We start from the raw sequence: 11,070 nt of genomic DNA, 5'->3' as shown, positions 1-11,070 counted from the left end.
GCCATCCCAGCCGTCGTCTTTGACACGGAGGGTGCCCTACCGCCGCCGACGAGAGCATCGACAGTGGCCAGGGGGCGGGGGTTGGAGGCGGCGGGGGGTTTGAGGTGGGAGGGGCCCTCCAGAAACTCCCGGGAGGGAGCGTCTCCGGAGGGTCGATCCTTCTTCGTTGTGTAATATAAATACACCATGTGAGGATAATAACAGAATAAGCCATTTTTTTCCAATGAAGGGTAATACCAGAATAAGCAATTGAGAAGCATGATGGGAAGAACAATAGATGTGACAATTGGCAGCCTTGGTGTGTGCCTTGATTTATCTCCTGTAGTTTTGTACACTCGTATGCAAATACTATACAGTTTCATAGGGGAGATATCTACAGAATGAATCAGTCCTATAAAAACAATGTTGTTTGTACAATCATCGGCTATGTATTATGTCCAAGTAGTTAGTTCTACCTCATCGTCAGTATGAAGCTAACTTCACAGTAATTGCGAGGCCACGCTGTGTGTTTCTGATGGTCACAACCATCATGGAGAAAAGTTCTGCATCGAGGAGAAACAGCACAGTTGTTATCTTTGTGAGCAAAATATAGCAATTCTCAAACGCAGGTTTCAACGATTTCCCTTACCTTGTGATCTGCACGTGGAATCCCTAGCTGCAAGCGATTCTCAGGCTCAGCATCTTGGTCCGCTTTACTGCGTGAAGTGGTCATCAGTATATACTATCAAGATAACATGACGGTGATGGATGCTATGGTGATGAGGGCAAACAAGTGAATCACCTGCAGAAGACGATAACCGTTTCATAGCATGTCAGATTCAGGTATCGTACAAAGGAGAAATGTAAAATACGACAGCGTTGTCTCGTAAAGGTTTAAGACTTTGCATAGCTGCAGCAATCATCAAATATTCTACTCCTACAATTCCCAGACACACATTTTAATTCTAAATACATCTATACTAACAACAAGTAATATGAATCAGATGGATTAGTAGTGTAATCGACATTCAGAAACTTTGTAACGAATCCGTAGAATATGTGGCAACACGAAGCCTGAAGACTGAAGTGGCTTACCGTTCGCGCGCCATCCGACTCGTCCATGGGCGGCAGGTACCCGCGCAGGCCGACATTGTAGACCGGTGTGCCGTCAGGGTAGAAGAGCCCGTAGTTCCTCTCGGAGGCTGGCCCAGGCTTAAGGTTCTCGTTGAACAGCGCGAACACATAGACGTCTATCGGTACCGCCGGCCTGAGCGGCGTCCCCTGTTTCATCTCGATCCTCCGCAGCAGGTTTCCGATGTAGATCCCGGCGTACTGCGGCGTGGCGCCGGCCTCGTCGGGGTCGCCCCTGGACGGCCAGCCGGTCTCGGAGATCTTCACGTCGACGTCGCTGTGGCCTAGCGCCTGGATGGCGGCGTAGACGGAGTCCACCTGGGCATAGAGCATGTTGTCATAGTTGAGCCCCGTGGCCGGGTCGATGACCCCGGCGTTGGGCTGGAATAGCACGTACTCCAGCGGCACGCCGGCAGGGTCGTCCTTGTAGGCGAAGTACGGGTAGCAGTTGATGAGGAACGGCGACCTCGCCGCCGACAGGAAATCGAGGAGCGGGGTGATGTAGGGGGCCACGTCGGGCCGGAACGCGCCGGCAGAGGGAGGGTATGAGCTGCCCATGATGTCCAGGGAGTGCGCCGTGGTGACGTTCACCTGTCCTTGCAGCCCCAGGGTGCCCAGAGCTCCGTAAACGGACTTCATGGCCGGCAGGAGGTTGTCCTTGAGCGCGGTGTCGTTTCCCTTGAACACCTCGTTCCCGACGGTGATGCAGGTGATCCGCGTGCTGGGGAGGTACGGCCTGACGTGGTGCTGGACCCACGCCTGCGCGGTCGCCGGGTCCAGCATTGCCGACACGTTCTCGTTGCCGATGCCAATGACGAACTCCACGCCCGTGTTGAGGAACGCGCGCAGCACGTTCTGGTCGGCGTCGTAGAGCTTCACCTTGCTCACCTGCATCGACCGGACGAGCGACGACACCCGGGATGGGGAAGGGAGGTTGTCGCCCATCTGCCCGTAGTTGATCCCGATCGACAGTGCTGCTGCCACCGCCTCATGTGCTGCATCATGTGGTTGTAACCAAGTCAGAAACCACGATCCGCATGTATCAAAATCAAGTTCTCATCACGAAACTAAACTACGTACATTTTCCTGACAAGCAAAAAAAGATGAAGATCAAATTGAATAAAGCAGATGAGCAGACAATCTAAGCTGCACAGTGTTAGAACAATCAGGCGATCCGGCCGGTGCAAGCTCGGGTCCACATGCGAGCATGTGATTGGGGTATCCTACCAAGAATCAACCCAATAAAATAGCACGTACGTTATCAAACACCTTTTAGCAAGCCAACTTGTTTCATCTTGTTTCTGTCCCAGTGTCCACAATTGATCGAAAAGTACACTATTACGTAGCTGGCAAGTGGCATCTACGATTACGAACTGTAATAAGCAAGCCACTTGGCTACCCTTTCAAACATACTTTAGGGGTAAAGCCATCACAGGTCAGTACCAGATCGGATCCACCTGAAGTTAATTGAGGAAAAATGGTACGTAGCACGGTAGCAGATAGAATCGTATTTTAGTAAAATAACGCAAAATTAGCATTCATAGATATATTATTTGGATTGGGAGATGCTATTCTTATCATAGTGGGTGTGTCTTACGGCATGGAGCACCTTGAGGGACCATGTGAGCTCACTAGATATTCGTTTAAAACGAAGATACAATAATCCCAGCAAGTACACCAAATAAGCCCACACCATTGATTGCTAGGTCGTCATGTCATACTGATACTTGAGAAAATGAAGGGAGCCCATCATGCTTAAATCAAAGGGAGTAGCAAAGATTGTGTTTCATAAATATGAACAGATAGAAATTCAGCCACCATCATTTGATTTAAAAAATGAAATTCGGCTAAGAATAGAACAAGAAATGAAGAAACCAATGGTAAAGATGGCAATGGAGTCACTTCCCCTTGCATGACTGATGGTTTGGTGCAAGTGTGCCAATGAGTGTAAGAATGGAGAAAATAAAGACCACTCTGTGCCCCAATCAAAAACCTGTTAATTAGCTCCAACGGGTAATCACAGATTATTCCAAGACCCGTCGATCGGAGCTTGATGAGAAAGGATAGTGTGCTCGATCAAGGCAATTCAGTTTCTAATTTGACACTCTGCTGTCACCGCTAAGACCCTCTGTACATGCCGACAGCACGAAATGTTATGCGAGGAGGTCTATCTACGGATTGCACGGGCGGCACTCACCTGGTGCTGCGAGGAGGATGGTGAAGAAGAGGAGGAAGCAGCGAGGCAGCGGCGGCGACGGTCCAGCCCTCGACGGCTTCGCCATGGCCATGGCCGGACTGCTCGACTGCGCAGCGGCGTAGCTGGCTCCGATTCCCGGCAGGGATGATGAGTAGGCCAGCCAAGAGCAGATGAGGCTGCGATCGAGACCGGCCGGCCGGCAGGGTCTCGCGCTAATGCAGACCTTTCGATGCTCTCCCGCTCGCTCGCGCGCGCGCGCGTGTGTGTGGCCAGAGAGAGCGCGTCTGTCGCTCGCTTGGGCAGTGCACGGGCGGCCGCGAGGATACGTAAACCTTGGCGAGCCGCGCGTGTCCCTGGGTAGTTATAACCGTTAGTTAGACCGCATGCGCTTCTGGCCGTTGGGATGGAGAGCGAGCCTGAAGAGAGGAACACATTGTGCGTGGGTCGGTGTGGCCGCTAGCTACCAATACACTTGTCGCTGCCACATGTGCGCCGGCGACGCGTGTCGATCTCGATCGGATCCCCGCCGCCGACCATTCCATGTTTGGGACGCATCCGACGTGTGCGTCGGCAGTCTGGTACCCCTATTCCCCCTCGGTGATTTGGTGCTCCTCCTGGCCGAATCCTCCGTCGAACCGGCCGGCCGACGACATCAGAGCTTCCTCAGGCCGGCCAGGCGGAACCAGACGTACGAGGGCGGCTGGCGGCACCAATCATGCTGCACATTTCAGGGAGCATGCACGCGTTCGTCAGGCAACAACGACGCCCAAGTTCAAGGACAGAGGAAATTGCACATTGCACACTCCACCACATCCTGTTCATCACCTTGGGCAGATCACCACATCCAAGAATTTTTTGCATATTCCACCAAGTCTTGCTCTAATGAGTTGCAGCATGGATTCTTGTGTTTATCACTTTATCTCCATTGAGATCAAACTGACAGTGGACACACTTGGACAAACCAACCCTAAACAATAATGAACAACACACACTGTACTGAGGGTCCAATATATTTCATTCTGAAAATTTACGCAATGATAGAATTCAACATTTTTCTCCGTCTGAATATTTTTCCCAGATGTTTTTAAACTTTAAAATCAAAATATTTTTTCGAAAGGAAGACTTCACCGCTCGCCGTAGAATCCATCAAATCTAGCCTGAAAAACACAGGATCTAGCCTGAAGAAGGGATAGTCCTGTTTCGACAATGTGTCTATGTTTCCTCTCAGCGGTGTCATTTTGTTGATGTGTATGAGGACAAGAGACACGGTGCGAGATGCCAGTGTTACTAAAAAACTGATTGAGTTTAATGTACTCACCTCCCCAATCGGTTTGAACATGGATAATTTTCTTGTTTAAGAGGCGTTCGACATGGCGTTGAAATTGCATGAACACATCAAAGACATCATTCTTGCGTTTAAGAAGGTATAACCAAGTGAAACAACTATAACCATCAATAAAGCTTACATAATATGTGTGTCCACTAACTGATGGTTGGGCAGGACCCCAAACATCAGAGTATATAATCTCTAGAGGTGCAGTAATGACATGCCTAGAAAGGGAAAAAGGTAATTGGTGACTTTTGCCTTGTTGGCAAGCATCACAAACTCCATTATTGGGCGAACTTGACGAAGGAAGCTGACGATGATGCAAAATATGATGAACTATAGGAGTAGCCGGATGTCCTAGACGACAATGCCACTTATCACGTGACACTTTTATTCCCCTGAAGACTTGTTTGGTAAGATAATCATCAAGACGGTAAAGACCATCGTAACACCCTCCACTAAGCAGAATTGCCTTCGTGACTCGGTCCTTGACAAGGAAAAAATTTAGGGTGAAACTCAGTAAAGAATTTGTTATCAATAGTAAACCTACGAACTGATAGGAGACTACGAGTAACAGAAGGAACATGTAAGACACCCTTAAGATGGAAAGATTGAGATGAAGGAGTAGGAAGTTGGGAATGGCAAATGTGATGTATTTGCATACCAGTCCCGTTTGCAGCATGTACTTGGTTGGTGCCGCGGTAGTTCTCCTTCACCGTGAGCTTGTCAAGTTGATGAGTGAGGTGGTCGGTGGCGCCGGTATCCATGTACCAGGCGGAGTCGATGGAGTAGGAGCTCGTCTGTCCATGAGTAGTGGACGCAGCAACTTGGCGGTCCATATAGCGACCGTCGTTGTCGACGCCAAGGTAATCTTGCTTGAAGCGCCAAGGTAATCTTGCTTGAAGCGTTTGAAGCAGCTGGACGCCTTGTGACCAGGTTTGTCACATATCTGGCACACCGGACGGGTTCCTCCACCACCACCGGTGCCAGGGCATGCGCCACGGTCGAAGCCGGAACGATCTCCAGCGCCACCGGAGCGGTAGTCGGGGCGATCTCCCTGGCGTGGGCCTCCGTTGCCGTTCGAGAACCCAGCAGAGCCAGGCGCTCCCCCGGCCTGTTTGTTGATGTAGTTGGGCCGGGGAACGTTGCGCGGGTCTGGGCCTGAGCGGAAGTCCTGCCGGTACTGGGGCGGCTTCCCTTGGCCACGGAAGGAGGCGTTGGCGGACGGGAACCCGCCATGGTGCAGCACCGTCTTGCGCCGTTCGACGCGCTGCTCAGTGCTCAGCATCTGGGCGTACAGATCGTGAAGTGGCATCGGAGTAGTCCGTGCCGAGACGACCTCCACCAGCGCGTCGTAGTCGTCATCAAGCCCCGCCAGAAGATAGGAGATGAACTGTTCCTGACTAAGAGGTTGTCCAATGGACGTTAGAGTATCAGACATCGACTTCACCTTATTGAAGTAGGCCGTAACCGAGCTGTCAAGCTTCTTCACTTCAAAGAGGGCGCGGCAGATCTGCATCCCGCGAGCAGTGGACTGTGAGGAGAATCTCGCCTCAAGGGTCGTCCACGCATCCAGGGCAGAGGCGGCGAAGAGGATCATGCCCTGGACGACCTCTGTGGATGTGGCGATGATGGCGGACAGGAGGGCCGAGTCCTGCTGATGCCACGCAGTGAAGCTCGGGTTGTGGAGGCGGCGTGGGGCAGTGGCGTCCTCCGAGGCCTTCGGGTTGTCGATGAACTCGGACGGGCAGGGGAAGGTACCGTCGATGAAGCCTGTCAGCAGATGGCTGCGGAGGATGGGCGCCACCTGCGCCCTCCAGTAGAGGTAGTTCTCGGGGCCAAGCCGAGTGGTGATCAAGGGCGCGAAGTTGAACGGCGCCTGAGTAGAGGACGAGGACGTCGAGCCGGCGGCGAAATTCAGAGAGGCGTTCGGCAGCTTCGTCATGGTGCTGTTGGAGGAGCCGCTCGACGACAGGCTTTGAGCTGAAGTCTGAAGAAGACATTGGAGAGGTTTTAGATGGGATCTAGGAGTAGATGAACCGTAGCTCTGATACCATGAAAAACACAGGATCAATAGTAGGGGTATTGGATCACACAACCTCTCGTTCGCGTCCTCTTCATTATATATCACGGGAATACGTACAGGGTTACAATGCCTTGGAGGCTAAGGCAAATACTTGCCATACAACAACTCGTATCTATCCTGAGTATGTTAAGATCTATCTCTAATTACAGAAGTTAAACGGTACAAACACATTGTTTATCATAGCCGCCGTTGCACGCTAGGACTACCCGCAGACTACCCGCGCGTCTGCACTTCCACCGCCGTCTCCACCTCCATCACTCGCTGGAGACAAACGCCCCACGCTGCGCCGCCACGAGATCAGGGCCGAGGCCACCGTCCCATCTTGTCGGCTCTGCCGTGCGCGGGTGCACAAGCCGGACGCCCCCACACCCTTTGGAGACGAGGCTCACCGCCACCGCGGCAGGGGCCAGCGGTGCTAGGATTTCGATGCCCTCGGTTCGCCCAGAGCTAGCAAAATGGGAGCCCCTTGTGACTCATCTACCCGGTCACATATTGTAGTGCGGTAAGACTCCGAAATCAAACAATTTGAAGTTTCAAAAGAAAATAAACAGGCTAAGCCCGGGCTACACTTATGGTTTCCATGTTCATCATCTCTTTATACATCCTACACTAGTATGCTGCCAATATATTGAAGTGTAATTTTTCTTGTCTTCTTATATGGCTGCACCATTTAAAAAATAATTGGCATGCACTTGGCTAAAACAATCGTGGTGTTGTACTTTTGTTGCTAGGATATTAACAGCTATCCTAGAAACAAAATAATTGGCATGCACTTGGCCAATATATGTATGCATTTTCTACTGCCGTACTGACATGTTGGTTTCTCCCAAACGAGAAGCAGGTTTACTAGTACCTGGAGCGGGACGGGTTGGACCACGGGAAGGCTGGCGTCGGTGCGGGGTGATGGGGCGGTGGCGATCGACGCGGTTCGGCTTGGATTGGTGTGACGCCGCTCCGACTCGGCGGCACGTCGACCACCGGCCCCGCAGCGGAGACTCTTGTGCGCGTCAGACTCCCATTCCAGTCACGGGGGGCTCCCCGCGGATCCAGCTCCGCTGCTGCTGCTCTCGACCTTGTCCACACCTTACCTGCGACATTGCCACATCTGGCCCTACAACTATACAAGAGGTGCACACATCCAAGCTTAGCCTAGGGCGCATTCCTTGCAAAAGAGTTCAGGTAGATTCTACAAAACGATCGGCAGCTCAGCTTTAAGGGCGTGCTTGGTACGTTGCATGATATCTAGCTGCAAAGACTAAACATTGATGGGTTGCCTCACTCACTCCTCGGAGCCGGGCCCGATAGAAACCGTTGAATCGTTTTCGTGGAGCCATCCCGTGAAGAGGAAGATCCGGATCGATGGCGATCTGACCGCACCGTTGACCTCGACCGTGATCGTCAGTGAGCAAGGGATGCCTCGACCTCCACCGCGGCCTCGACTTTGACCTCAACCAGTAGCCATCTATGGCGGTAAGCCCTACTCCAGCCGTTTCCGAGGTTTTGTCTTCGTATATCTGCACATACATGCCTAGTGTTGGGGTTTTAGATGATATCCATTGTAGATCTATATGGGTAAGCGCCCTATTTACAATTTGATCTTTCGAATAGTACGATTACGGTCATATTAGAGGCATCGGGGTATGGTTTCTTGGTTTCGTCCAATTCAGTAGTTCGATTTAGCTCTTTACAGTTGCATGCAATGCAAATCGGTGGTCTCATGGTAGACGTACTATTTGATTTATGGACGATGATTAAACTTCGTATGTGTTTGGAACTTTGGAAGATACCTAATTTGATTATGATGCCCCCCATCCACCCACCCACACCCACACACATTGTTTTTACAAGACATGGTTGAAAGTGCATTTCTCTACCTTAGTTGGTTTTGGGTGTTTTTTAACAACACACACGAGATTAGTAGTGTGCTTAAGTGTATAAGTCTACTCGACGATTAGCACAAGATAGTGATCCAACCCTCAAAAGCAAAAAAGAGCGAGACATTGTCTTATTTTTTCTGTTGTGTAGTCGTAGCATCCCGTACTATCAAGAGGGGTTGTTCAATGGAAGGTGTGGGCAAAATCACATCTTCCAATAACCCGTAATGCACCCACAAGCCTTCCAATACTGACGAAGTAGAGATTCCACAAAGATCTTGGTTTGATGTAGTGTTCCTACGTAGGTCGGAGATCCCGGTGTCCTAGGTGCGGAGATTCTGGTGTGCAACACTGGAGACTCGGCCCTAGTGAAAGGTCGAGATGTCACCTAGAGGGGTGTAACATCCCAGGCTTTAGGACCAACGCGGGGTAGATTTAGAAAAGGATTGTGTATTTCATCGCAAAACATGAAAAAAAATTCACGCCTAAATGTATAAAACCTAGAGGGATCGACATCTCTCTCTCTCTATGAACTAGGGTTTAGTCATGGTGAGAGTGCGATAAATTTTGACATGATTTATTTGCAACTAGGTTTTGAGGTGAAAAAGAATTTAAAATGAAATACAAACCATCACTTAGAATTAAAAAATGGAAGTGCATTTAAGAGTAACATATGAATTTGAACTTCTACATAGAATTTGATTTCAAACAAACAAATTGAATTCAAACATTAATATCAAACTAGAATTCAAATAGAACTCAAACTTAAACATCTCATACTTATTACAATATGTCAAATACGAAAAAATGATATTTACTAATAAAGAAACAAATTGCATTGCCTTTACAATATATTTTATATCAAACAACAATGAAAAGAGGAGTAAACAGAAAATTACATGGTTTTCCAAATAGAAATAAAAACCCTAAACTAACTACTTCCATTACTTGTTCTCATCTTTCCGTTTCTCTGTTTACCTCGCAAATATAAGAGAAAATAGAAAACAATAAATGGTAATACAAGTGTCAGCTCAAAAATGAAATTCACAGTGGTAATAATCATCATTTGGGTGATACAATCAAGAGTGAGTCAGCCCCTCATCCCCAAGTTTCTCACACACAGGCCAGCCCAACACACATCCACAGGGGACTGGTGTGTCCACCAAGCAAGGCTTTTGCGTTGCTATAAAACAAATGATCACCTCAACAGCTCAACCATCGACAGCCACAACCATAACCACCAAGACACCATTAGCATTTCATCAGAACAGCCATAGTTCATCCAATTCTTACTCAAAACATTATCACAAGCCAGCAACATGGTAAAGTAGATCTAGAACCAACAGAACATGAGCTGGGAGGAGCAGGTTGGGTCAAAAAGTTGATCAAGCAGAGCTCAACCTCAACACCAACTAAAAAGTTTGTCTAGGAGCCGGAAAATGGTATACCAATACCCTTAAATATACCCAAAGGATCTATTTCATACACACCACAACAGTGAATTAAGAACAAAAGCTGGATTAGTAATCTATCATCATCTGGTTGGAAACCAAGATAAGCTGGCACTCACATTAGCAAATAGCTAAGTAGAACAATTATGCTCTAGACAGAAGTAATAGCATATAGGTACTAAACAAAGCTAGCACTAGTTCATCCAAAAGGCTAAAAGAACACCTAGCTCAGCTAGTCTCTGAATACCATCAGAATTGATTCAGCTAAATGAAGAAGCTCTTTACTAAATATATTTTTCTTCATGTTGGGTCCAACATCAAAATAGCAGTGGCAATAAAATTTAGATCACGTACTATTAGGCAAGCCCACCATATGAATTCATTCTTTGAAATTTGGAACAGGAAGTCATAGGCGAATGCAAGTTTTTGTAAACATTTCTTCAAAAGGTTTATTTTATTCTGAAAACTATGCCCGTCAGTCTTCACAGGTTGAACAGAACTTCGTGGAGTTCCTTCCTGCCACGTTCGTAGTTCCCTTCCCGGAACAGGGAGTGACAGCCACAATTTGATACCATCTACAGAGGTGCGTTACTTTACCCCATAAGAGAACTTATCCTTGTTGCCGGCCAGGAGTATATCCCCGTCCACACTTCCTTTGGTGTGAGGCCCAGTATAAGAACCAAGTCAATCACTGCCTTCTCCGTGACCTTGCATACCCACCCTTTTGTCCACCCGTACATCCCCGGTAGACATCTCCCGATCATACGGCTTTACCCCCGATGTACGTCGGACAATCCCTCATAGACGATAGAGCCTCTCATCCACACAGATGGGGATTTTAAAGGATTTCCCAACCTACTGCAGTGTTATCTCCAACACCTAGCCAGGCTCCACCAGGTCCGTTGATATGCAAGAGGGAAAAGATGCAGCTGACTTCCCCAGAGCATTATAGATCTTATGGTTAACGCGATATGTACGACGCTAGAATCACTTGACGTCATTGGTACTTAGTCCTAGATGAGTAG

General features: G+C 48.9%; 2 protein-coding genes across 2 annotated transcripts; both read right to left on the bottom strand.

Annotated features, from left to right (window-relative positions):
* Positions 1-278: 278 nt before the first annotated feature.
* Positions 279-3,631, bottom strand: LOC127334733 (glucan endo-1,3-beta-glucosidase 14). The gene is made up of 4 exons (XM_051361260.2): positions 3,308-3,631; positions 1,075-2,105; positions 629-781; positions 279-542 (listed from the first exon to the last, which is right to left on the bottom strand). Exons 1-3 carry the CDS (start codon positions 3,396-3,398, stop codon positions 725-727), a joined length of 1,179 nt encoding a protein of 392 aa, XP_051217220.1. The 5' UTR covers positions 3,399-3,631; the 3' UTR covers positions 279-542; positions 629-724.
* A 328-nt stretch (positions 3,632-3,959) lies between these two features.
* LOC139835717 (uncharacterized) lies at positions 3,960-7,817 on the bottom strand. Its single transcript, XM_071825579.1, has 4 exons — positions 7,809-7,817; positions 5,593-6,681; positions 5,321-5,509; positions 3,960-4,025 (listed from the first exon to the last, which is right to left on the bottom strand). The coding sequence occupies exons 1-4, from the start codon at positions 7,815-7,817 to the stop codon at positions 3,960-3,962; spliced, it is 1,353 nt and encodes a 450-aa protein (XP_071681680.1).
* Between the last annotated feature and the right edge of the window lie 3,253 nt (positions 7,818-11,070).

The sequence above is a fragment of the Lolium perenne genome, chromosome 2, assembly GCF_019359855.2.
Source record: "Lolium perenne isolate Kyuss_39 chromosome 2, Kyuss_2.0, whole genome shotgun sequence".
Classification (NCBI taxonomy): domain Eukaryota; kingdom Viridiplantae; phylum Streptophyta; class Magnoliopsida; order Poales; family Poaceae; genus Lolium; species Lolium perenne.
The sequence above is the reverse complement of the archived record's forward strand: the minus strand, read 5'-3'. Positions and strand labels throughout refer to the sequence as shown.

Excerpts from the sequence above, each read along its gene's own strand:
- LOC139835717 (XM_071825579.1), bottom strand. Across the intron at positions 5,510-5,592 it reads GTGGTGGAGGAACCCGTCCG|CAAGATTACCTTGGCGTCGA; the intron begins GTGTGCCAGATA and ends TGGCGCTTCAAG. Across the intron at positions 4,026-5,320 it reads ACTACCGCGGCACCAACCAA|CATGATTGGTGCCGCCAGCC; the intron begins GTACATGCTGCA and ends TGAAATGTGCAG.
- LOC127334733 (XM_051361260.2), bottom strand. The coding sequence starts at position 3,398 with ATGGCCATGGCGAAGCCGTCGAGGGCTGGACCGTCGCCGCCGCTGCCT. Across the intron at positions 2,106-3,307 it reads CATCCTCCTCGCAGCACCAG|CACATGAGGCGGTGGCAGCA; the intron begins GTGAGTGCCGCC and ends CACATGATGCAG. Across the intron at positions 782-1,074 it reads AGTCGGATGGCGCGCGAACG|GTGATTCACTTGTTTGCCCT; the intron begins GTAAGCCACTTC and ends CGTCTTCTGCAG.